We start from the raw sequence: 27,276 nt of genomic DNA, 5'->3' as shown, positions 1-27,276 counted from the left end.
ACAAAAGCAGGCACGCAGAGTATCACTGCCTCACTATAGAGGATTTATTATTTATTATTTGTCTTTCCAGAATAGAATCCTCCATTCTTTTGTGGCACGACACCTGTCCCATTCCAACTTACGGTTCTGCCAGAAACAATCCATCACAAGACTGACTGAGCACATGACCCCAAGCCAGCCAATCAGAGTTCTTCCCTAGAATTTTTTTCCCATGGAGTTGGTGTGGGAAAGCTCTCTTTCCTCTCTGGTCTGGAGGTTTGCAAGGATGTAAGCCTGGGCTACCTGTAGCCATGGGCACTGCCAGCCTGAGAGAACAGAGCTAACGGAGGGATTTAAGTCCCTGGACCTGGTTGTCTAGAGGGCCAGCTTCTCTCTGGCTCGCTGTGCTTTTTTACATGAGGCATAATTTTACTCTTGCCTCTTAAGGTAGTTTTAATTAGGTCCCATCACTCCCAGTCAAAAGGGCGCTGACTCATGTTCGTACCCATCACTGCATCACCCGTCCGGCCCGACACAAAGAAGCTGCTCAAAACATACCTGGAAGGCGCAATGCATGGAAAAAATGGTCTGAAAAGGAAAATGTCCAAATCAAACCCAACTGGATGGGCCACCACCTGCTACTGCCAGGCACCGGGCAGTGTTCCTCGGGTCAGGTGGACCACAGAACCACCCCAGCCCATGGGACAGCCAGTCTTCACACATCTCCGATGGCATCCTCATCATAGGACAAGGCGTCCTCCTCACGAACCCACTGTGACCAAGTTCCTCTCCAGATCAGGCGACCCAGCGATCCTCCTTTTCCTCTGTCCAAGTTTCAGAAACAAAAGCATCACGACAGGATATTCAATAGAGAATATTTTTCCATCGAGGCTCAGAGGAAGACTTTACAACCATTCGAGGAGCCATGCCGTCCCCGTCCCCACCACCCACCCACTTCTCGCTGAGCTATCTCCCTCCAGGGGACGTCTCATCCGAGAAGCCTCCCCATCACTGTTTTAAAAAACAATCCTCCCCACCTCCACTCCCTCCTGACATTTTTCTCCACCTTTGATCATCACCTAAGGGGGCATCTATTTATTTATTTTCTGCCTCCCAGGCCAATTAGAATGTAAGCTCCAAGGGAGTCAAAGCCTCGATTTTGTTCACTGTCCCAGTCTCAACACCTAGGACAGTGCCAGACGCATGCTTTCAGTAAATATTTGTTAAATGAATGAATGTATATGCAGTGACACAAGATTGGGAGCAAGTTAATAGAGAGCAGACTGAGGAGCGATCTGGCTTGAGGTCTACAGGAGGTTAAGACGAGCAATAACTTTGTATGTCCATCCTCAGCGGAATAAAGAAAGAATGGGACAAATGGGACTCAGGAGGCTTTCGGGTCCAAACTAGTGGTGCAGTTGGGTGGACAGCTATTGTTCCCACCTACCTAGCTGCCATTCACCCTTCTGACAATAACCCCTGATTTTCCTTGAGTCTACTTTGGAGGATGAACATGTGACCTAATTTAGCCAATCGGCGTATCCCATGCTTTTGCTGTGACTGCTTTCTGTTTGGACACATAAGCCAATTCAGCAAGAAGAGTAACACCATGACCTCTGCCTAAACGAGTGGGAAAAAGAAACTTCTTCTCCAAGGACACTGTTAGTAGTAAAGATAATAAAACCTGGAGCCGTTGGAGTCACCACCTGGAGCCTGAGAATAAAGCCAATTCGGAGGAAAGCACCCTAGAGAGATGTCAAGACCTAGTCCCTCCCTGGATCCAGCCATGCCTGAAGCTACTGGACATTTCAATAATGTCAGCCAATAAATTCTCCTTTTCTGGAGAACCTCTTTGAATTGGGTTCCTGTCACTTAAACTGAAAACATCCTGACTAATACTGAAGAACAAGAGGGAAATACATTCTTAAGCCTCGTAAATAGCTCACAGGGAAGCCTAAAATCAAGCCAGGTATCCCAGAAGCACAACGCCACACCTTTCAGTGAAATTCATTGCCTGTCTTTTTGGTGAGGAGGATGGGGGTCGAAAAAAGAAGGCAAGGATGCTAGTTTTATTTATTATTTGCATTTACATTTGGGGAATAAATTCAACAACTTTGTCTCAAGGGTTTTAACATCTCAGCGTCTCACAGTTGTAAGAGCAGTGATTAAACAGAATCTGATATGCTTCTCAGTGCAGAGGGAGAGAGTATGATATGGTGAAAAGAGCACTGAACCAAGAGTCCACTAATCTGGCTCCCTTCTAATCCTTATCTGATCACTAATTGGCAGTGTGATCCGAGACAAATCATCTTGCTTCTCTTGGTCTCAGTTTCTAAGTCTGTAAAATGATCAGCATGACTCTATCACTTTCAGGCACCTGTTCAATTCTAGAATGGCAAGACCACTAGGACAGGGGTTCCTAACCTTTGATGGGATCTAAACCCCACAAAAACAACCGTGTGTACAAACACATAATTTTGCATAGTCTCATGGGGCTCACAACTCTAGAAGCCAATCTATATCTCTAACTGCTCTGCTGTAAACTAACTAGAACACTCCTGCCTGGATTCCTCTAGTGACGGGGAGCTCACTACCTCACAAGGTAGTCAAATAGATTTGAACTGCTCTAGAAAAATAAGTTCTTCTTCATATTGAACTAAGATCTGTACACTGTAGTTTCTACCCATTCGTGCACTCTCCAGACAAATCAGAAAAACCCGTCTCTCTCCTGTGTGCGAAATGTCTTCATTTCTCTGGAGACTGTTTCTAACTTTTAAATGCAAATAATTTATGAGGAGAAATGCAGATGATTTGCCATGCAAATTATTTTACAGTGCACTGTTCTAAAGATATGTTCTTCCACCTCAGCCCAAATATGCCAAACACCCAAATGCTGATGCTAATGGTTCCAAATAGGCACCCTTGCTATTGATGTGCTTGTATCCAGGTTTTGCAAAGAGGAGAAATACTGTATAAAAATACCTTGAAGGAAATAGTATGTTTTTGGAAAGAGCATTGCACTAAGAATCAGAAGACTTGGAGTAGCACCTGCCTCCCACTCCAACTAGCTGTGTATCCTTGGGCAAGTCACTTACTCTGAGGCTGTTTCTCATCTGTAAAACGTGACGAAACCTACCTCAGTGGGATGTAGGATGCAGTGAGGATTCAATGATAGAAGGTTCGGAACGCTTGTAGCCCAAGCTAGGCACCGAGCAAATTCTACAAATACTAGTTCCAGCGCTCAGCAAGCTCCGCGGGCCATTCGATGCGCTCGGCACTCTTTCACTAGCGGGATTCCCCTTCGGAGCCCGAGTCTGCGCTCTGGGCTCGACTGAGGCTCCCTGGCCGCTCGCGCTTTTCTCTCCTTCTCCAAGATGGCGGCGATCGGCGGCGCGGAGGCGGGATCCGGGCGAGCCGAGTGAAGGTAGCGGCGAGCGGAGCCCCCACAAGGCCGGGCTGGGCCCCCACCCCGAGGCGGCAGCGGCCCTGCCCCGCCGCCACCCGCCGCCTGGGCCCCGCGACACCGCCGCGGGGGCGCCCCAGGCCCGTCGCGGCCTAGCCCAAGGGCCGAGCCGGGGACTGGAGTAGCGGCTGCAGTCCGCCCCCGGGAAGGGGCTGGAGCGGGCCGAAGGAGGAAGCCAGGCGAGAGCTATTCAAATGGGGAAGGCGGGAAAGCTGCGGGGCCGGGAGGGGGCGTGCGGCCGCCCCGGGGGCCTGCGGGCCGGGGCCGCCCCTCCCCCTGCCCGGGCCGTCTCCGCCCTCGGGGGCGCGGGGAGGCCGCCGGGGACGCGAGAACGCGGGTCCCGGCTGCGGTGCGGATAGGGACCCGGGATGCGGGGTCCCTGGGGCTGTCAAGGCGAAAGGGCCCTGGGGCCGGAGCGGCGGGAGGGCTGGGTCCTCGGCTGGCAGCAGAGGATGCGAGCAGCTTTCTTTTTTTCACAGAGCTTTGTTGAACTAGCTGTTGCTGCAAAACTGCCGGGAGAATCCCATTGGTTTGCCGTGGGGAACACACAAGCGGTGGTCCTGGGGGCTCTTTGTGTCAATAACCCGGTGTTGTGTGTACTCTCTGCGTGTGACCCAGTTTGAACGTGCCTTCGTCGTGGGGTCTTCTCCTTGCGGGCCCGTTTCCCCCACCGCTGTTACTTGTAGATTCACTTTATTTGATATGCAAAAGGAGAGAAACATCTCATTCTCTTCTCTCTGGTGGTTAAGCTGGAGGCTGATTATCTATCCTCACACCGTAGCAGAATAAATAAAAAACTGAATCCAAAGTCAAGCCTGTTGATTGGAGGAAGCTTGTCAAAATTTGTGTTGCTGGGTTTTTGGAAATGTGTGTTGTCAGCGGATCTGTGCGGTGGTCGTGGTTCCGCTTAATTGCACTGCAGTGAGAGGATTCAGTCCCCATCCCGGGCTCTCGGCAGTTTCCAGAGCTGGCAGGGGCTGTGAGTGCTGCATAGGTAGGTTCTTGGAGGAGGGAGTGGCAAGGATTCGGAGGCGCTCAGTTTTGAGATTGGAGGAAATCCCGACGAAAAGGAGAAGATGTCACCGGCTCGTATCCTAGAAGTAACAACAGTAACAACAATTCAGACACTGGCGACAGCAGCTGGATGTGCATCTTCCTTTTTCTGCACTGACTGGCAATCTGAGTTCCTGAAAGGAGTTCTGGAAGAAGAGACCCCGGAATCTTGAACAAGGCTCTCATCCCGGACCAGACCTGGATTTAGGATTTCCCTCACTGCCCGGTGTCCGGGTTCACTTTGTTCACTCTTTCAATACTCATTCCCATTCTGGGATGAAGAAACTTGTTAGTGATTGCTAGGGCTCAGATTACATCCAAAACTCACCTTCTGAAACTTTTTTTTTCAGTATTTATAATTTGGACTTTGAAAATAGCAGAGTACTTGATTGAGGATTTGGGGTATTTACCTAATTACTTTGGTAATCCGGAAAGCTGTGCCTGAACATGACGTATATATTTATCTACAAGAAGAGCAACTCTGCCACCCGTTTTTCACCTCCTGAAGAAAAATCCCAAAAGAGCCATTTAACAATTTGCACATTTCACAAGTACACAGTTTTATGACCACATGTTTTTTACTTCCATAAACAATATTGAATAACGAACTTTTACTTACATTGTAATTTCTTAGCACACTGATGAGAGGAGCAGAACTGTAAAATTATCCCTGCCTCTTGAAGTTTGACAACGTTGAATTCTATAAACCAAAATTACAGAATTCAGGAGAATGGGTTTTAACACCTGTTTTTATTTGCCAACAGTTCATGTAATTATGGCCTCTGTTTTCTAATGTGAAAAATCAAAGCTAACATTTTTCATTTTCACTAACCCTCACAACCTGCTGCCTGACCCTGAACTCCGAATTTGTCATGGGTCACATTCGAGACCCAGAAGGAATATCGGGAATCATCTGATCTTACGTAAATGTTGCCCTAACTCTGCCTTTCTTCCATACTGTTGCTTAAGACTTCTTTATCTGGTTTCATCTTCTGTGAGTCAGCAACCAAAACTAACCCCTAGGCTGCAGTAATATCCTGATTTTAAAGAACCTAGAAATTCAGGGTCGGTCAGTAGTTACCCAGCTGTGAGGGACATAGTCCACTGTGTTTTTAATTTTAGTTGTTTAAGCTCGTGGCTGGCCCAGTTTTTTAGTGACTGAGACTTGCCTTCAGGCCACGGTCATTTTTTTCTTGCAGGTTATTTAATCCTATAATTTATGAAATGCTCTTCAGTGTTTTTTACGAAAATTTAAGCAGTAGGAGGCCTAATTCTAATACATGATGCTAACACCAGCATGGGTTTTCTGTGTTGGCCTGTGCCTGTGAGGGTCAGCTCCTAATTTTCTGTTCCCTTGCACAGCTTTTTAAATTCACTGGTTGTTTTTCAAAGCAGTCAGTGTTGACACCATGAGCACTTTTTCGTAGTCCAGTAAGAGGCCATTGTTTTCTTTCTCATACTGTCTTTAGAGGTACTTATTCCTGTTTTAACGGTTAGTTGTTCAACTCTGTTTTATGTTTTGGTGCTACAAAGGGAAGCCCTGGTTATAAGTCTCAGGACCTGCCTCTGCTTCATATAAAAGTGCATATTGGTGTCGACAACGGATGGTGGCCATATTGATGATGTTGAATATTTAAGATTTTTTTCCCATTATTTCTCAAGCATTGTTTGCCAGAATTCATTTGGCCTGGGAAACATTTAACTTCAGGTCTCGAGCTGTGGTATTTCTTGGCATTATCAGCCTATGAAAACTAATGGGATCTATATATTTTTCTAATAAACTTGATATTTCAGTGTCAATGAGATGATACACTATTTTCAAATGAATGGCTGTCATTCCGTATGACATTCTCTCTCCCCTTACCCCTTTTGGAGTTAGTGCCAATTGGGTGGAAAGGGGAAGAGACAGTAATTTGTGTTTGAGAAAGTTTAATGCTTAATACTAAACGTGAGAAACTGGCTACGTTGTGTGTCTTGCTTCCTTATATTTCTACGTGAGACCTGACCTTATATCCCATTCGTTTCCTATGAAAAGGCCTTTGAGCAAGCAGTTTTCCAGTTTATCTTTAAAATAATTCAGGTCATTTTGTTTCTTTACTTTAGCTTCTCTTACCAAGTCCATTCTTCATTCCACTTCTTAGAGAAGTGGAGAAATGCTTTTTTGTGTTTCTTTCCTTGATCTTCTAAGTCATTCTAGGTGATAACTTCTTTTTTCTGTTTTCAATTTAGGCATATCTATGCGTTGTGCTTTATCTGACTTATACAGTTAAGCCTTTTCATTTCTTGTAAATACAACTCTTGTGAAAGTTTTCCTTGTGAATTAAATTTTTTCTTTTGTTTCACAAAAGTTACACACTTCAGTATTATCCATACCTATGTGAAGGTATTGTCAATGTCTCAGCGAAGTGTTCTTCGGCGTTTCTAAATCCCATTATAGTAATGAAGGTAAAAGAAGATTTAAATAAATGACCAATCAGATCAACTTTTAAGCATCTCACTAAGTGGATGAGAACATTTTCAATATATTTAGTATGTAATATTTAAATTTAACGACTTCATGCAGGACTTGTGACGTTGTCTGTCCCTAATATATTTGAAGAATTTTACCTTCGAGTACAGTTTATGGCTTGCCATCTTCAACGTCAAAGTGGACATATAAACTTGAATGCCAAAAAAAGTAATTTTAACAAATTCAAGGCAATACTTAGAGCATTTAAGTCATAGTAATTTTTCAAATTACTTAATAATCACAATTTTATCACCAGTGGACAAATGACAATTCTTCCCTGTTTTTACCTGGCCTTTAAGAAAGGCTTGATAGTATTGAAAGCTGCCATATGGCCAACTAACATAAGTGTACCTACTTTTACACTTCTGTGATTTTGAACAATTTCACGTAGCTCAACAAAATGCATACAAAAAAATATGTTCTAAAGGTCTTTAATGTCCCTATAATGTGACCATTTCTGTCTAAATTGCAATACAATAGATTTTAGCCTGTCACCAAATGGTAGGAGTTTATGGTCTCAAATGTGTGGTGTAATCTCTCTTCCTCTGCATCCTGCTTATCTGTGCATTTTATAACCATGATTGAACCTCTCCCTCTGACTTAATGTCGCTTTTTGCCCTGTCTCAGTGTTTGTTGTCAGTCCTGTTGGCATTTCAGAAATTCTCATTAATTTGGAAGTATTCTTTACGTGGGAGATATTTCATATACCTCCCCAAACAACGACTTTAATTCATGAATCAAATCAAATTAAGCCAAGTGCACTTCCTACAGTTTCAAGCCCAATATACTTACAAACAGAATGAGGCGGTGACAAGACTCTCCTTTATTTCTTGCCGCCCTTCCAGTCTGCCCTTGGATCACTCTGCATTTCCATCTGGAAGGTTGCTTCTCCACAGTGATTTCGCATTACAGGAGGGTTTTCCTTCTTTGTTCCTCAGGCCTGGTCCTGTAGCCGGGAAGGAGCCTGGACACAGTGACACATTCTCAAAGGCCCTGCAGGACCGCCATGGCTTATGATGACTCCGTGAAGAAAGAAGGTATGACCCCTTACTCTGAGAAGCATTCCAAAGGGTGTGTCCTCTTCAACCCCTGCAGCCCATGGACATAGAGACCAGGACTGGCCATCACAGCCTGGACTCCCAGGTGATGATCCAGAGCACTGTTAAGCCTCCACGTCATCCCCAGACTGGGCCCATGGAGACGAAAACCAAGACAGGGTTCCAACACAAGAGTCTGAAATAGTCCACTGGGGTGATCTCTTGCAGCACTCGTGGTCCTTGCCAGCTCCAGTGTGCAGGAGTCTGGAGATAGGAGTCACGTATTGGACTCCCACAGCACAGCACCTGAATCCTTATTTTCAGCCTTACCTCTGCAAGTCTATGTCCACCTGCCAGATCACAGCTAAGAAACCATTTCTGAGGATGCACATTGGGCCTTTGCATAGCGTAGAACCATTGCTTCTTCAGATTCGATTCTTGTATTTGCAGCCAAGTCATCAAGAAATACTCTTGTCCCCTTGGATCTAGACTTGTATTCCAGTGGACTTAAGGAAACATTTTAATTTGGAAATGGAGGGGCTGTGGCATTACGTATGTGGTGATTTGGTTACTTACTTGACTGTCTCATTTCCTTTCCCAAATGAACCTGTGCTCAGATTGCTTTGATGGTGATCACAGCTTTGAAGACATAGGACTAGCAGCTGGCCGAAGCCAACGAGAAAAGAAACGTTCTTACAAAGATTTTTTAAGGGAAGAGGAAGAAATTGCTGCTCAGGTCAGGAATTCTTCCAAGAAGAAATTAAAGGTAAATTCTAAACGTGTGAGTTAGGAAAATTTTAAACCATTACACATCATATTCCTAATATTTGAAGAAATATTAGGAATATGTTTACTTTTAAAAACTTTTAAAAAGAAAAGTAAACATCATTCCCGTCTATCTTTATTATTTTCTGTGTTTTACTTTGTTTTCTGAAGTCAGAAATCATCAAAAAGCAAGATTAGTTCCGCACTGCTTTTGCCTCATCATCTTGTTCATTGGTCAATTCTTCTTCCTCTTTAATTCTAGGAGAGTGAACTTTACTTCTTGGGGACGGACACACACAAGAAGAAGAGGAAGCACTCCTCTGATGAGTACTACTATGGAGGTAAGGGTGGGGAAGGGCCGCAGGTGGGACAGACACATCACTGGTTCTTGGAGTCGGGGTAGGGGCAAGGGATCCAGATGTTGCTGACTCAGTGGCCTATTTAACAGGACAGTGGTTCTTGTTCTGAGTGCCGATAAACCAGTGTGAAGGAGGAGAGAGGTGGAGGGCTGGTATTTTGGAGGATTCAGCATAGAAGAAGTCTTCATTTGTGATACACCAGGTACCAGGTTCCTTCTCTCCCCAATCATCCACTTCTCTTGTGCCCATTGTTACCCAGCATCCCTTTTGCCATCTGTAGTCCTGGGCCCTCTGGCCTGCCCCTTTGGGTTACTTCTCAGTCCAGTGCATATCCACTCACAGACCAGCTTCTTTGAGCTATATTATGCGCATAGCTGACAAGACTAACTCTGTACTAGAATGGGTTTGTGCTGAACACAAACAAACAATACTCTGTCTGCAGTGTAATCTAGATTGTAACTGCAATTGACCCTTGAACAACATGGAGGTTAGGGGCGCCGACCCCTGTGTAATCGAAAACCTGCACATAACTTGTGACTCCCCAAAAACTTAACTGCTAATAGCCTATGACTGATCGGAAGCCTTACCGATAACATACACAACATATTTTGTATGTTATATGTATTATGAACTTTATTCTTACAGTAAAGTAAGCTAGATACAAGACAGCGTTATTAAGAACAGCATAAGCAAGAGAAAAGTACATTTAGAGCATTTATTGAAAAAAATTTGCATGTAAGTGGGCCCGCGCAGTTCGAGCCCGTGTTGTTCAGGGTCAGCTGTACTTATAACCCACAGCTGTAGCCATTCTTCTGGGGATGCTCTCTTTGGTTGCTTGTGAAGACTCAGTGAAGAAACACAATTCTAGTGGCGAGAACTGTCTCCAGGGTCAGAGGCAGAATCCACCAAGCCAAGAAGCTCAGGGGCATCGTCTCTGAATGTTAAGAATTGGTTGAAGGGCCTCCCCTTGAGTTATTCCTCGTGTTAGTTGGGTGTTTTGGGTGAGAGAGAAAACTTGTTGGAAGTTGTTTTGTCGTATGGACACTACTTCTCTTGATTATTTCTAGATATTTCGTCTTTGGAATCGTCACAGAAGAAAAAGAAAAAGTCCAGCCCACAGTCTGCTGATACAGCTATGGACCTGTTAAAAGCTATCACTTCCCCACTGGCGACAAGCTCCAAGCCGTCCAAAAAGACAGGGGAAAAATCCTCTAGTTCTTCAAGCCATTCAGAGAGTAAAAGGGAACATCACAGGAAGAAAGTCAGTGGCGGCAGTGGGGAACTATCCCTGGAGGATGGTGGTTCCCACAAATCCAAAAAAATGAAACCGCTCTATGTGAACACTGAGACACTGACCCTTCGTGAGCCTGATGGTTTAAAGATGAAACTTATTCTCTCACCAAAGGAAAAGGGAAGCAGCTCAGTTGATGAGGAATCTTTTCAGTATCCCTCTCAGCAAGCAACTGCAAAAAAATCCTCTAGGAAATCGGCTCGGGATGAGCAAGGTGCTTTACTCCTAGGACATGAGTTACAGAGCTTTCTGAAAACAGCCCGGAAGAAGCACAAATCATCCTCAGACCCACATTCATCTCCTGGCCCCGAAGGCTGTGGGTCTGATGCTGCCCAGTTCCCAGAATCCCACAGTGCTAACCTGGACCTTTCAGGGCTTGAACCTATCCTAGTAGAATCAGACTCATCCTCTGGTGGGGAGCTAGAGGCTGGCGAGTTAGTGATAGATGATTCTTACCGGGAAATCAAGAAAAAAAAGAAATCAAAAAAGAGCAAAAAGAAGAAGGACAAGGAGAAGCATAAAGAGAAGCGCCACTCCAAGTCCAAGAGAAGCTTAGGACTTGCTGCTGCCACGGCGGGAGAGGTCACAATGACACCTGGCCCTCCTCCCAGCGTCCCCTACTCGGGAGCAGCGGCCCCGCCCCCACCACTGCCTGGCCTCCACACAGAGGGGCATAGTGAGAAAAAAAAGAAAAAAGAGGAGAAGGACAGAGAGAGAGAAAGGGGAGAAAAGGTAAAACTTTTTTTTTTTAAGTAGTGGTGATAAAAGATGAAGCAGGTTTCTCCTTGATGGTAGTAAATGGACTTGGAATTAAGCAGCTCAGGTGACCCACTGGAAATATAGCAAGGTGACTCTCTTGGTATGATACAAAGTATAATATACCGGGGGTGCCAGAAAAATGTATACAAGTGGACACTTTGGTCAACGTTGCTCAAGCAGGAGTTCGCTGTAACCAGAAGTGTCTGGACGCTGATGGTAACCACTTTGAGCACCTCTTGTGATTGCAGAAGTCAAATATGACTTGTATTCATCTTTTATTATCGGTATATATTGAGTATTAAAATTTTAATATGTTTTCCTTAAAATGTGTATACATTTTTTTGGCACCTTCTGTATTACCAGTGGCCGAGTCTGGTACAAAAATAGGAGCAATCTTAATTATTTGTAGGTTTTCTTAATACAGTTGTTGTCCTGTTGTGCCCGGCATAGATTTAGGTATACCAAGGCTTATTCTGACTGGTACTTAGCATTCATAGAAGGAGCTAACCCCCATTTCTTGCTCTCAGCAGCACTGTCTGCCTGGGGCAGTTGAGAGCTATGAAAAGGTATTCTGTCAGTTCATTTTGAAAAATAGGTGTTCAAAATTCGGAGAATCATAACCAAGTTAACAGAATGAGCTAATGGTTTTCCACTACCTGGTGTTGGCTGCTTTCTGATATTTTTGGTGACCAGTGCGTGTTCTTTTACCATTCGAGTGCTTACCGTTTGCCAAGTCCAGTGCCACAGTAAGTGCCAGGAGGTGCAGAGGAGCAGGGCCTGCTTGCAGACCTTAGGGAGCGCCCTGTTGAGGCAGGAGGAGCAGTCAGCCACCCTGGCTTGATTTCTTTCTTCACAACTTGAGAAGTTTTCTAGCAGTTGTACTTTAGGGGCTCATGACAATATCACTAAAGACTCCCTTTTAAAGAGAAACAGTTTTTCCTCTGTTACCAAGGGAATATATTTTTGTAGAAATTTAGAAATTCAGAATCATAGAAAGAAAAAAATCAATCATAGTTTTGCCACCTAAGACATCCATTTTTCTTCCTTTGTTTATAGTTCTACAAAATGAAATGTCAGATAAAATCTGAAAGAAAAGCTACTAAGAAAGAGAAAATCAAATATACGAGGTGTGATCAAACAATATGGTGAATGTTTAAATTTTTAAAAAGTTATTATAGGGCGGCCGGTTGGTTCAGTTAGTTAGAGCGCAGTGCCCATAACACCAATGTCACCAGTTCAATTCCCACATGGGCCAGTGAGCTGCGCCCTCCACAACTAGATTGAAAACAACGACTTGACTTGGAGCTGATGAGTCCTGGAAAAACACACTGTTCCCCAGTATTCCCCACTAAAAACATTTTTTAAAAAGTTGTTACAGTAAAAGACACATTGCCGTTAATCCCCCTCAAAATACTCCCCATCGCATCAAACACACTTATCCCATCTTTCTTGCCACCTTCTGAAGCAGTTCTGGAAGTCCTCTTTCATGAGTGTCCTTAGTTGCGCTGTCATGGCTGCCTCAATGTCCTGAAGCAGTTGAAAACATTTATCTCTCATGGTCATTTTGACTTTGGGGAAGAGCCAGAAGTCACACGGTGCCAAAGCCAGTGAATAATGTGGATGAGGACACACTGTAATGTTTATTTGACAGAAATTGCCTTATACCAGAAGCGATGTGTGACACAGAGCATTGTCATGATGGAGGAGGATTTACGGCACACTTTAAAAAACACCTTCTCCCAGCCGTAGCTCACACCCGACTGACTGTACCAAACAAGTTGAAACTTGTCACACACTGTTACTAAGGTTCGATGCACCGCTTCCCATATTGAAGATCCCTGCCTTTCTGTTGGATGGCACTCGGCAGCGGCATTAACTGTATTGTGTAATCACAACGAAAGTCTCCATGTCACATATCGCTTCTGGTGTGGCAATTTCTGTCAAACAAAAACATTACAGTGTGTCCTCATCCACCTTATTCACCGGATCTGGCACCGTGAGACTTCTGGCTCTTCCCCAAAGTAAAAATGACGGTGAAAGGTAAATGTTTTGAATCGATTCAGGACATCAGGGCAGTCATGACAGGGCAACTAAAGACACTCATGAAAGAAGACTTCCAGAACTGCTTCAGAAAATGGCAGGAACAATATGATAAGTGTGTTTGAAGTGAGGGGGAATATTTTGAGAGGGATTAATGTAATGTGTCTTTTACTATAATAAATTTTTTCAAACACTCACCATATATTTTGACCACATCGTATTACTAAAAATTTGGGAATGGCAATTTCATTTCAGTCTATACTTGAGATGCAAGTTATTTTTCCCACTGCAAAGAGTGCAGAAAACATGTCTTAGAAAGAAAAACAAAACTATACCTTTTGAGCCAAGAATCAATATGAGCGTAAAGAACTGGATAGTCAAATGCTAGGTCAGGTTTTATTCATTTGTTTGAAAATTGCTTCATGAAATAGTATATATTCTGTGTAAGGCTCTATTTATCTTAAGAATTTCCATTCTAGTGATAAAATGTCATAAACAGTCTTACAGAGCTGAATGGGGGAGGGCAGGATGGCTGGAGAAAGCTTAAAGAAGAGAAAGGATTTCCGTGGAAGGGAATGCATGGGGGCAGAGAGACGTTCAGGAAGTAGCACTGCAAAAAACTGAACTCTATATACCATGTTTCCCCAAAAATAAGACCTATCTGGAAAATAAGCCCTAGCATGATTTTTCTGGAGGACATCCCCTGAACATAAGCCCTAATACATCTTTTGGAGCAAAACTTAATTCCATGTTTCCCCGAAAATAAGACCTAGACAGACAATCAGCTCTAATGCGTCTTTTGGAGCAAAAATTAATATAAGACCCGGTCTTATTTTTATTTTATTTTTTTAAAGATTTTATTGGGGAAAGGGAACAGGATTTCACTGGGGAGCAGTGTGTCCCTCCAGGACTCCTTCCAAGTCAAGCTGCCATCCCTTTAATCTCGGCCGTGGAGGGCGCATCTCAGCTCCAGGTCCAGTTGCCGTTGCTAGTTGCAGGGGGCGCAGCCCACCATCCCTTGGGGCAGTCAAACCTGCAACCTTGCAACCCTGTGGTTGAGAGGACGCGCTCCAACCAACTGAGCCATCTGGGAGCTCAGCGGCAGCTCAGCTCAAGGTGCCGTGTTCAATCCTAGCTGCAGGGAGCGCAGCCCACCATCCCCTACGGAAGTGGAGGAATCGAATCGGCAACCTTGTGGTTGAGAGCCCACTGGCCCATGTGGAAATCCAACCAGCAATCTTCGGAGTTAGGAGCACAGAGCTCCAACCTCCTGAGCCACTGGGCCGGCCCTGGTCTTATTTTACTACAAGACTGGGTCTATAATACAATATAGCATAACATTATATTATAATATATAATAAATAAATATAATATACTAATACCTGGTCTTATTTTACTGTAAGACCGGGTCTTATATTAAGTTTTGCTCCAAAAGACGCATTAGAGCTGATTGTCTGGGTAGGTCTTATTTTCGGGGAAACATGGTAATCCTGCGCTTCTCACTGCCTGGTCAGTCTTTCCACCTGCATGCCTTGTGTACCTCAGACTCCTGCATCTCCTCCTCCGTCTCCTATATTCCTCATGTCCTACCAGTCATCCCATACACAACACTTTATTATGAAATTTTTGAAACAAAAAGAATTGAAAGAATTGTCCAGTACATATGCCACTCACTGAAATTCTACAGTTAATATTTTGCTCTTTGCTTTATCATACATCTATCCATCCATCAGTCCATCCTATCTTTGTTAATGTATTTGAAAGTAAGTTGTAGGTATACATACTTCACTCCTAAATACTTGCATATCATTAACTTCAGCTCATTTGTTTTCTGAGCTTTTTTTACATAAAATTTACATACAATAAAATACACAAATGTTAAGTATACGTTTGATGAGTTATGATAAATGCACACACCTGTGTGACCAAGCCTCTGTCAAGATAGAGACATTGCTGCCATCCCACAGACCTCTCTCCTACCCCTTCCCAACCCCCACCCACCCCCTTTGCCTCTTATTAGTCTGCTTTACATATACTGTGTGGGAGCTAAGCTTGTTTCCCATGCATTCTCATCTCCATTCCTTGGCTCATTCTTCTCAGTGCCTTCTTCCTCTTCTCACATACATTGAAGCTGTGGCTTCCCTTCAAGACCTAACCAAGTGCCGCCTTTTCTACGCCATCTGACCCTCCAATCAGAATTAACTTCTGTGCTCCCATAACACCTTGCTGTCTCTCGCTTACTGCATTTATTTGTTTCCTTATAGCAGTTACCTTTGTACATGTTCCATTTCCCCTATTAAAGACGATAAGCTCCTTACCGGTGTTTTAGCTCCTAGGGACTCTCTTAGTCACCTTACTAGTGCCTTCAGCTCCTCAGTGTCCTTGGAAGCATTTTGTGACATATGTCAAATGAATGACTATATGGATGAAAACATGTGAAAAAGCAGATTCTAGAGAGCAAACTAGAGAATGTCATGCCAACATGAAGGGCTTGGCAGAGGGCACTGGGGGTTGTGGGCAGCGTTTCGATGTTCTCTAAGGGATAATTGGAGAATAAAAACAAAAGAACTGCACCAGCTGGTTTAGACTAAGAGAGACTTGAGACAAACCACCCAGCAGGTTGTTGTAGTCCAAGGTCAGTAATGAAAGCCTGAGAGAGATAAAGTTGAAGAGACAGAATCAGGAGATACTCGGAGAAACTCTGACAACTGGGCTTTGACCTGGCAAGCCAGGAACGTAAATGAATGTAAGCTTTTGAACCTGGGTACCTGGGAAAATAAGATTACAGCCTCCTCAAGGATAGGGACTCATTTATAATTTCCCCATGTGGCTGGCAGTTGCTAGTGAAAAATGAATTAGAGTTTATGGCAAAAACCTTATTACAAATCAGTATTTGATCATGACGGTCCAAACCTGAATTCGTCGTATTCTGAATGTAGCCATTTATTTATCCAACAATCATTAATGGACATACGCCATGTTTTTCAAAGCTGACCTATGTATAAAAATTTCCTGTGGAGCTTTAAAAAATATATCCTTTCCTAGGTTTTGTTTCCGTATGAAAAAGAACTGTCTAAAAGGCCACCTAGGGGCTGAAAGGAACGCGTCACGATTGGTGTTCCCTCAGCCTGCAGTGAGCAGACTGGAGAGCTAGCTGGTAGGGATGCTAAAGCCTTCGGCAAGCCCTTCCTGCCTTACTTAGGTGCCGTGGCCGAGACTGGCTACAACTAGAGAAGCAAAAAGAATGGCTGGTTTGGGAGAAGAAGATAAGTTAGGTTTTGATTTTAAGGTATAAGCATCGAGAGATTCAACATCCCTAAGTGGTTAAGAGAGTGAGCAGATAGGTAACACTTCAAAGGTGCCTTACTTTGGGTTTTACTAAATCAACAAAAGCCCATCCACTCCCACTCAAAATGGTATCTCTGATGTCTCCACTTCCGAGGCATGCCCTTCAGTTACCTGTGTATGTTCCAGAATGTTCACATTCCTCTAAGCAAACCAAGGCTGGCCTGGTCCCTTGTACACTCGGGTGTTGCTCCAAAATTCTGAGCTGCAACTAGACTCATGATGGTACTTAGTACATAAATTCTCTCTCTGGTAAGCCTGAGGTTGAACAACACCAGCACTAAGTGGTAAACGCTAGCAACTACTGTCTGTCGAGCCCTGCTACGTGCCAGGTTCTCCGAGGCACTTGACATATACAGCAGTCGTGACTGGTAGGTATCGTTAGCGCCATAGGACAGAGGAAGAAACTGAAAAGACATGGAGCCAGAATTTTCATACAGGTTTCTTTAACCCCAAGCCTGTACTCTTTCTGCTCTAGCACATGCCTTTCTAAAACTCTTATTGATGGCCACGCAGTGGCATAATACATCTTGGATGAGGCTAAAAGGAGGTTCTGGGTCAGAGGAAACCAACCTAGTGTGCTGCTGTCTGAGGTTAGTCCTATGACGGCATACAGATGTTTTACATTGAAGAGGCAGAGTGTAATGAAGTGGCCGAAAGCTGGGGCTCGGATTCAGCAGACTTGGATTCTTGTTCTAGTCTGCTACTTACTAGCTCTGTTTTCTTGAGGTTGCCTCCTCACTTCTCCACTCATTTGTAAAATAGGATTATTTACATTAAATTAGGTGAAACATGTAACGTTTAGCACAGGGCACGATTCAGTAAATAGCTGTTGTTACAATTACAGTTGCTTTCATTCTAAATTCTTCAGAAGCATAAGATATACTTGAAAACATTTTTTAAACTTTTTTTCAACCACTCACAGTTCACATTTGACTAAGCAAAGGAAACTACACTTTAATGGTTTTGTTTTTGTTTTGCTTTGCTTTTTAATAGAACACCCACCTTTTAGGAAGCAAACTACAGTTATCTCACTTTTTGAAAAAGTTAAGAACCAGAAAGAAAACAGGATCTCGTAAGGAGCCAAAGTGGATGTTGTAAAGCGAGTTTCTTACAGCTCATTGGAGTGCTTCGTGGGTGCTGGGGAAAGGAGCGGTGCTGGAGACGTGTCACGTGACCTCGCTCTGAGCCTGTTCTGTGCAGGACAGCGAACTAGCTCTCAGCCTCCTTCACCTACAAGGGTGTTGTGAAGATCAGACGAGGTAACACACGCTCAGGGCTTTTCGCACACAATTCTGTCGCACACAATTCTGAGACTTTCTTACTCATTCAGTGCATGTTTATTCTGTGCTTCCATCGCTCCAGGCACTTGCCAGGTAAAAATGAATAAGGTAGTATCTGCTCTCCAAGAGCTTTGGCTGTAGTAAGAAGAGGGCAAGTATTCAGTGGTGAGCCCCAGCAGAGCGATGCCGAGGGAGTACAAGCAGAGCATGGGAATGGCAGGCAAGGGTTCCTGGGGCGGCGTCGTCAGAACTGAATCTTGAGGCCAAGTGGGAATTAGGAAAAAAGTGGGAGAGCTGAGTAAGAATTAGTAAATTTCGATAATAGCTGAGTGTATAGATGTTTTACTGTATAATGTTTTAAACACTGCGCTAAGTTTCTTGTCTGGTATATCAGTAGATTTTCACAAGAACCCAGTGAGGTGTAGATATTATCTCCGTTTCACAGAAATAAGCTTAAAGAAGTAAAACTCTCTGCCTCAGAGCATACCTGTTACAGTGGCAGAACAGGAACTTGAACCCAGGTTTTTCTGATTGCAGGGTCCATGCTTTTTCCACCATAGAGGAAGAGTGTTTATATTCAGTGGTGTATTATTAGAGAGAACAGAGGTATAAAGTAGATTTTAGAAAGATTTCCATTCAGAATGGTTAAAATAAAAACTTCGATGTGGAAACCTTACTTCTCTGGCACCCTCTTCATTAGCCAGATCAGATTTAGATTTAGGGATCGCAGTCAAGTTCATTCAGAAAAGCATCAGATGGTGTAATGGTTATAAGTACAGGCTCCAAAGCCAGACTGACTGCGTTCAGAGGCTGGCCCCGCCACTCCCTAGATATATGACTGTGGGTCTCAGTTTCTCATCTGTAAAATGACAGTAATGACGGATGGCACTTATCCTTGGAGGATTGTTAGGGGGTTTATGTGAGTTTCTACAGGTCATGCTTTTATAACCATGTCTCCTGCACAGTGTTAATATCTGAGAAATCAGGTTCCTGTCATTGGCAGAAGAAAGCCAAATTTCCTTTTTAAGATTCACAAGTAGTGTTTTGCCTTAACCCCCAGAAGTTTTATCCTTTAAAACAGGTGCTTAAACTAGAGTTACGGATGGGCTTGAAGGGGGCTTTTCATCAGAATTTCAGAGAGCTCTACGACCCAAAAGAGCTAAGCAGGACTGCTTTTTATAAAGAGCAGTAAGAAGTTGCCCTTTGAAAGGTCTTGATATTTTGACAAATGTCATGAAACATTTAAAAGAATGTTCTGGCTCCAGTATTACAACATTGTGAGTCACACTTAGTAAATGGATTTGTTGCAAGTCATTTGCTACTAATAATCAAGTATCCAAGATTCCAAATATTAACATTTTATTCAATTAAAGGGGAGTCCATAGTATTCCAGACACAACAACCACTGTGATTCACTTGCAGTACTGTATGTTTTCTTGCATGAGAGAGTCTAGAGTAGAAATACTGGCCTGGCATTTAGAATCACGGGGAAATGTTTTGTAGGTATAGAGATCATCCATTACTTGTATATTTCAACTACTGATTTAGAAAAAATGAACCCTGGAAAGATTCTAACCCTTAAGTTTGAATTCCGAATTTTAGGTCCACAGACTCGAGTTGCATTTTACACACTGGTTAGGTTCGAAGGTCAGCACATAAGGTGAAAACTGTCAGTTTCCCTTGGAAATCCCTTAGGAAGGCTCCACAGTGAAGGCAAGCAGATTCTGAGTCCAACCGAATGTCATCAGTCCAGTGCAGCTAGATTTTTCTCTCTTCAGCACCAGATGAAGTCATTGGCATATGTTTCCCCAGAACTATCGGGGGAAAGCAGATCTGTGCTCTGTGTCGTACTCACTCCGTGGACTAGATCCCTGTGGAATCACCCAGAGTAATCGACCCAGAGCATGAGCACGCCGTTTTCCCATCCCCCCAATGACCAAATAGAGAATTTAGGTAAACTTGTGTGTGTGTATGTGTGTAGTGCCTCTGCATTGTATCTTGGGCCCAATAAAGGGGGATTTCAAAGGAGGGAGCCTTAGTTAGACTACTTAAAGCATTTGGGGGCATGAAGCTGCTACTAAATCAATACAGGAGATAGGGCGCTCATAACTCTGTAATATCTCTAAACGGGACTGGCTCCACCCAATGAACAGTACAAATGGGACCTTTACTATTTAAATGAAATGTTTAAAGTAAAGGCCTTCTTTGTCTGATTTAGGTCATATGATTTCACTCAATGCTCCTTCACCAAAGTTTTCTGTTTAAAAAAACTTATATTGGCTTTTTGGATGCCACAACTTCTATTTTGAAAAACACAGAGGGAATAGAAAAGAACACATTGTTGTTTTCTCTTGTAGCACAACAAATTGTCACAAACTCAGCAGTGTAAAACAGCATTTATTTGTTATCTCACAATTCTGGACATCAGAAGTCCAGCTGGGGCTCAGCTGGGCACTCTGCTCAGGCTCTCACCAGACTGACCGAGGTGTGAGCGACGTCTTCTGGGTTCTCATCTGAGCCTACAGCTCCTCTTCCGGGTTGGTGGCAGCTCACTCAGGTTTGTGGCAGTATTCAGTTTTCTGCTGCTGGAGAACTCATGGCAACTTGTTTTCTTCAAGTTCAAGGCCAGTCAGAGAGGGCCGGCTGTTGCATCTTGTCTCTTTTACGGGCTCGCTAATAAGGTCAGGTCCACGCGAGATAATCTCCTTTATGATTAACTCAGATTCAGCTCACTGGGGACCTTAAGTCCACCTGCAAAATCCTCTTTGCCATGTAACATAAAATAGTCATGAGCATCGGTGGCCCATCGTATTCATCAGTCCTGCCCACACTCCAGGGGAGGAAATCAGACAGGGCGTGTAAACCAGCGCACGGAAATCTGGGGAGCCGTCTTGGAAGTCGGCCTGCCACAGTGATAATTGATAATATTACTGAGTACCTGCTGAAGTGCCCTACCCCGTCTGATTAATTCCTGCCTTTGAGTGAAATGATGTTTCCAAGTTTGACTCACAGGGAAACTAAAGCTCAGGGAAATAAAGTAATTTGTGTGACTAGCAAAGAGTGTGGTCGGGATGCTAGCCTAGACCTGCTGGCCCCCAAAGCCCAGGCTCCGTTTTGCCGCACTCTCTCTTCCCCTCCTTTCCGATGCGTTTCTTTTTCTCCAACCCCTCTGTTGTTGCTGTAGGTCGTTGTCAGCTGTCATCCGTCCCAGGCACTGCTGCAGCAGCCCCCTGAGTGGTCCTCCTACCTGTGCTCTCGCTCTTCTCCAGTCTGTTCACCACCGTCCTAAAGTGCAACCTGACCGTGTAACTTCCTGTGTAAAAGACCTGAATCGCTTCTTTCGGGCAGAGTCCATACTCTTAATACAGGTGACACAGAGTCATTCTGTGGGCTCTGCCTATTCCTCCCCTCTGTTTAATGAAAGTACCACATGTTTCCACTGCCTGGAACACTCTTGACTGCTCTTCATCAGGATAATTGTACCAGCTTTTAGGTCTGGATTAAATGTCACTTCCCCCATGGGCCTTGTCTGACTCCCTCATTAAGTAAGGTGCTCCCACGGCATGTTCCTGTAGCATCCACTACTTTCCCTATAATATTGCATTTCAGTATAATAACAGGTTTATGTGTCTTATCTATTAGATTGTGGGTCTGATTCTTGGCTATAGTCCCAATGTCGGGCACATAGTGGTCCCCTAATAAATATTTATTGATAGATGAATGATGGAGTATTTTGATAGGTTACTTTTTTATGTTGCCTTTGAAATCTTTCCTTTTTACTCTCTGCTTTTCCTCCTTTTTCATTGAAATACTTTTAACATCACATATCAGAAGAACCATCCACTTTATGTGTTTTACTCAGGATCAAATTGTATACGGTGAAGCTGGGAAAAGATGGTGGGCCTTTAAACTTTAAATTTCCACTATTTTGTGCTGCTTAACTACCTTGTATAAGATCTGGGCTTTGAGCTTCTCCTCCTAACTATTCACTGTACCCAGTACAGGTCTTCAGTAAATAATAGTTTATTTTCTACATAATTGAATAAAGTCCTTTATGAAAAGGAACCCTTTCTTCAGTATGTGTATTTGAACCATATATTGGGCAAGAGTTGTGATTAATTTTGTAAAGTTAATTTTATGTTGCAACTATAGATAGCCTTGTGGAATAGGGAGCAGTAACCTTTTGCAGTATTACATCATGTTTAAGAAAACATTGTTAAAACTCCTTGCGAGTTTTATACACCAGATGAGCCGTGAGCTCTCTACAGTTGAGAAAGATTTGGCTTTGTAGAGACTTCCACAAATTATTCTTGCATCGTGTACTCTTGTAAATGTCAGGCCTATGGATATGCTGTTTTAAAAGATTAGTTTAAGATTGTTGAAGCTAAATTTGTAACAAACATGCCACAATTTTTATATCCAAAGACTTGCCCTCTCATTCCAAGCATTTACTGTGGAAGGTGTTACAGAAAGAAATGTTTCCATTCCTCAAAATGGCTTCAGAATTCCTTTTAGAATTAAAGTCAGAGCCATCAACCAGGTTTTTTATTGTCATGAGTCCCGGCCAGTCTTTGGCTTTTGAGGGCAGGGACAACAGCATTAAATACTAAGTCAGGTAGCAAAGCATGTGACCAGGCTTAGTTTAAAACGAGGTGCAATTCTCAGGTCATGAGACAGGACTATGTTGTTTGTTGGTTTGTTTTTAGTCATAAAATCGGACTCTTAAGGCAAACAGAACTTCCCAGTAATTTGTAAAGCCTCAAACGTTCATATCATTTTAATAACTGCAAGTCCAGAAAGGACCATCTTAGGAGGAGATGGAGGACAATCATCATAGTTTGATACTTACAGATGAAATTTTAAAGGCAAGCCGTACTGAAAACATCTCAGTTTATTAAATAAAGATTATAAAGGGATAATTCTTTTCTTTTTAAATAGTAACTTTTTTTGTAAAGAAGCAACATGTTTTCTTTCTTTGGCACATAATGTATAGCCTGGAAGTCAAGCTACCTCTGTGGTAGTCCCTGTGGTGTTAGAACTAGCTTAGCTGTGGGACCCAGGCAACTCACTGTTGTCTGAGTTTCCTTTTTCTCATCCTCAAAATGAGAGGTATGGACAGATGCTACCTAATGTGTCTTTTCAGGTAGGAAAACTTTTTTCCCTCAGTTTATGGACAGTTGTAAAATGGATAATATATAGATAATACAATCTGTTGTTTTAAATATCCCTCGCTGAACTGGTTATTTCTCAAAAGTCACGCTTTGCTCTTGGAGTCGTCATAATACAATGAAGACTAAACATGCTTCAGGTCGTGCAAAGGAGTTGGTTGAAGTAAAAGAGGTTCATCTTACATTGACTACAAAAGACTTGTCTTTGTTATTTACTTACCTCTCACCTTGGACCACAAGAATGTGAACAAGAAAATAATGATAAACTACCAGTGACAGTAAAAGCAGGATCAGGGAAATTCTAAGATTAGAAATCAAAACCAGAACAAAAAGAACATGGATTTGGCTCTTGGCTTTCAAAGTTTAAAGAGAAATTGTGTGGTGGTTATTTCCTGAAGATGAGAAAATCCCAGGAGAGGTAAAGAATTTTCTTAGCACTTAATTCTGAAAGTATATGTAACATGGGATTATATATAGGAAGAAGGAAGGGCTTTACAAATAATTATCACGCAGCTGCAACAACCTGAAATATCTAAAAATTAGTTAGCATGTGTTTTTTGTGTTTTTTACATTCTAAGAGTAAAACTGATAGTCATTTCTGAGTGATAAGTAACATGGATTAAAAATTAATTTTCCTGTTTAGGAAAGTTCGTCAGTAGTTTAGAACTCTTTCCTTGATGAAGAAGTATCTTTCCTGTTTTGTGACCATAGATTCAGGCTTACTCAAATTGTGTTCTAATTAAGTGTCACTCTGTTCTATTTTTCTGTGGCACTAGCCAAAAAAGAAGAACATGTCGGCCTACCAGGTGTTCTGTAAAGAGTATCGTGTAACCATTGTGGCTGACCATCCAGGTATAGGTAAGAACATGTCTGAACTTGCGTTTTTCACTTTCCGTTTGTATCTTTGAAGCGGTGCAGTTAATTCAGTCAGTCAGCAGGCAGCCTCTTCCCACAGTGTTAAAAGAACACAAATCTCATTTTTTCCCCTCAGTTCTGTACTTTAGATTTTGTCTGGGTTCACTGCAACCATAAAAGAGATAAGCTTTTTATTTCTATCTCTTAAATTGATAAAATAGGAAACCGTAAAATTAAATGTTACGAAGCACAGTACGTAAGCATGCAGTTGTTTATTTCCAAGATCCCACAGTTGCCCTTTTCCTGAAACTGCCCTTGGGTGTGGAGCCATAGTGAGATGACTTATATTGTTGATATTTGTCTCTGTATTAGAAGTTAGTGAGGTGAGAAAAACACTACACTACAGACCTTGGACAGGGTACTTAACCTCTATAAATCTCACTTGTCTAAGGTGTAAAAAAGCTTCCCGAACTTCTCATCAAGGTTGTTGTGAGGCATACGTCAAGTACCATAAAAGATGGGAATGTACTTTATAAAGACTGACCTTGCTCTACAAATGGAAGAGCAGCGTTCACATCTGGGGGATTGCTTCTGAGCTGCTCTAGGGAAATTTTTCTTTGGTTCTGAGCTCTCAGCAATTCAGTAAAATTCTAACATCCTTTATAAATTCTACATATTTTCTTCAACCTAAATTGATAAGCCCTGTATCATGCGATCAAATTAAATTAAAAGACACTAGAAAGAATAAATCCCTAGAGAGTAGATGTGTGAGGATTTGAACCTGTCTCATGACCACCAAAACAGCCCCTTCCCTATAGAAAAGAATCTGGAAAACTGATGGGGTTTGGTTTTCTGAAAGAATCTTGTGCTATTTAAATCTCATTTTCAAAACCCTTTTCCAATTTTTGCTCTCATCAATCTTCTGTTTTGTTCATAAACTTTTACTTTATTGGGTTTTTTACTCTTTTTGCCAGATTTTGGGGAACTTAGTAAAAAACTGGCAGAGGTGTGGAAGCAGTTGCCAGAAAAGGACAAACTGGTAAGTACACTTTCTTACAAGCATGAGTTTGAATCACTTTATGCCTTCCAAACTGTGCGATTCTCCTATAGCCCTCTCAGCCAAACAGCGCTGAAAACAGTGAAAATATGACAAATCAATGGAAAGTGGTTTAGTAGAAGCGGACGTTAACACTGGTTGGTACACATTTATTCTAGATGAGGATTTAGCTGCAGGGATGCTGTCTTTTCTAACCTCTTCTAATTTTTTGCAACAACCTTCCATTTGAGTCAAAAGATGACCTAACTTGGTCAGTGATTAAAGTGTCAAAAGACAAACTCTAAAGTCCCATTACACGAACACCTACTACTCAGCCGTGATCTGAGAACTGAGGAAAGTCATCCACTTAATAGTCACCGCAAATAATAAAAACATGGGACTATGTTTACTAGGTAGCCAGGTTCCTGGTCAGGTCATCATCCTCACCAGCCACTACCAAATAATGTCCCCTACTGTCAAGAAGCTGGTAAGACAGTGATAAATGGTCACGTCTCAATCGTTCATAGTTGTTTTCCAGTTGAATCATATCGAGGTGGTCTTCAAATTAGAATTATCATCTTGTTTTAAGGTGCAGCTCATCTAGGTGAAATAACTAAATATTTCTCACCCAGGTGGATTATCTTTAGTTGCTGTTTCTGTGTCAGTGTTACCCTGCTGTTGCTATTAGACGAAACAGTTAAACCTCATGGACATCATACTGAGCCAGCTGTTTACTCCATGACTTTACATTTGGACCTTAGAGTGATCGAAAAGTCAGGCTGAGATCCGACCTTTAGCACTGAGGGATGTTTGTAGGCCTCCTCCAAGCTATGCCTGTAATTACTGCCTGTAGCCTGTTCCGTGGCCCTCGGCTTAAAAGTGAGCATTAACCCTCTGTCTGCCCTGCCCTCCACTCTTCTCTTTCTTGTCTTCATTCCATGACTGCTTTCCCTTTTAGTTTTTGGTCCTTTTTAATTTATTTTATTTTGACCTGATCTGACTGCAGATTTGGAAGCAAAAAGCTCAGTATCTGCAACACAAACAGAACAAAGCAGAAGCTACGACTGTGAAAAGAAAAGCCTCCAGCTCAGAAGGTTCCCTGAAAGTAAAAGGTAGTTACCACATCCCTCTCCTGCTTTGAATTCTTTTCTGTAGAACACTAAATTTTCTTCCTTACTGAGAAATTGGGAGAGCAGCCTATATTAGAAGACAATGTTGGTACCCAGGTATTACTGAAACCAGGGGCCAACCGTGTCCGGGAGCTTGTGCAGCCTGCACCGCTCAGCCAATAGACCCACACAGGAGTTGGGTCATAGAATAAGTGTTTATTACCAGAGCACCAGTGGTCTGAGAGGGCAGTGGGTTAACACCTCCAAAAAGTGCCTTAACATTCTCAGACCGGCTAGGGGTATTTAAGGGAAGATGTGGGCGTTCCTCCAGAAGCTACTTGAGGGTTCTGGGGGTCTACATGGAGGCTTCCCTCTGGCAATGTGGTTTTCTGGTGGAGTCAGCAACCCAGGAACAATGATGGGAGTAGCCTGGTAGACCACTGAGATTGTGATCAGTCAGCCTAAGGCTATTATTAATCATAGTTTCAGGGTAATTTTCTAAAATGGAAGTGGGTGGGAACAGGGGACATTGCGAGCTCAAGTGGCAAGGGGATGATCTGTCCTTAAGCTATAGATCAAGAAAAGGTAAGACTGGGGAAGTTGCAAGGCTTCTATTACGGGGGTCCCAACCGGGCCCTGCTTCATTACTGAACATTAGAGGTTGCAAAAATAATTTTTAAAATGTAAATCAGCGAACGTTTTCTGTAAAGGGCCAGAGAGTGAATATTTTAGGTCTTGCATGCCAGGTGCATTTTCTGTCACATATTCTTTGTTTTTTCTATAACCATTTAAAAATGTAAAATTATTCTTACCTCACAGGCCATACAAAAATAGGTCATAGCCAGACGTGGCCCATAGTCCATGGTTTTGCTAATGCCTGGTGGAGCTCATGACAAGGGAAAATCAGGAGGGACATTTTGTGTGTTCAAGGCTATAATGAAGCTTGATCTCTGTATTTTATCTCTGTTCTCAGCTTCCTCTGCAGTGTTGTCACCCCAAAAGAAATCCCCGCCCACCACCATGCTGTTACCAGCCTCACCGGCCAAAGCCCCTGAGACAGAGCCCATCGATGTGGCTGCGCATCTGCAGCTGTTGGGAGAGTCCCTGAGCCTCATCGGACACCGCCTGCAGGAAACGGAGGTGAGCACTGCTGTCAGCAGCATGACGCCATTTCTGCGATCCTCTGCATCCATTCGCTCATTCCATGTACACGCACTGAGCAAGT

General features: G+C 43.0%; 1 protein-coding gene across 3 annotated transcripts in view; it reads left to right on the top strand.

The window, feature by feature from the left end:
• The first annotated feature begins 3,267 nt into the window (after positions 1-3,267).
• The window catches only part of HMGXB4 (HMG-box containing 4), a 31,049-nt gene continuing 7,040 nt past the window's right edge, over positions 3,268-27,276 (top strand). The window contains exons 1-10 of one of the 3 annotated variants that reach the window (XM_019728414.3): positions 3,321-3,403; positions 7,943-8,041; positions 8,659-8,807; positions 9,069-9,147; positions 9,255-9,367; positions 10,233-11,188; positions 23,828-23,909; positions 24,881-24,945; positions 25,949-26,054; positions 27,025-27,191. In XM_019728414.3, the coding sequence (XP_019583973.2) occupies positions 10,301-11,188; positions 23,828-23,909; positions 24,881-24,945; positions 25,949-26,054; positions 27,025-27,191 (1,308 nt within the window). In that variant the 5' untranslated portion in view covers positions 3,321-3,403; positions 7,943-8,041; positions 8,659-8,807; ... (1 more) ...; positions 9,255-9,367; positions 10,233-10,300. Of the gene's footprint in view, positions 3,404-7,942; positions 8,042-8,658; positions 8,808-9,068; positions 9,148-9,254; positions 9,368-10,232; positions 11,189-23,827; positions 23,910-24,880; positions 24,946-25,948; positions 26,055-27,024; positions 27,192-27,276 lie in introns of all 3 variants that reach the window. The other 2 variants (XM_019728412.3, XM_019728411.3) reach the window with 2 other exon arrangements.

Source organism: Rhinolophus sinicus, chromosome 1 (genome assembly GCF_057876585.1).
Source record: "Rhinolophus sinicus isolate RSI-liver-muscle chromosome 1, RSI-T2T, whole genome shotgun sequence".
Lineage (NCBI taxonomy): Eukaryota > Metazoa > Chordata > Mammalia > Chiroptera > Rhinolophidae > Rhinolophus > Rhinolophus sinicus.
This window is presented reverse-complemented; position numbering and strand designations above follow the sequence as displayed.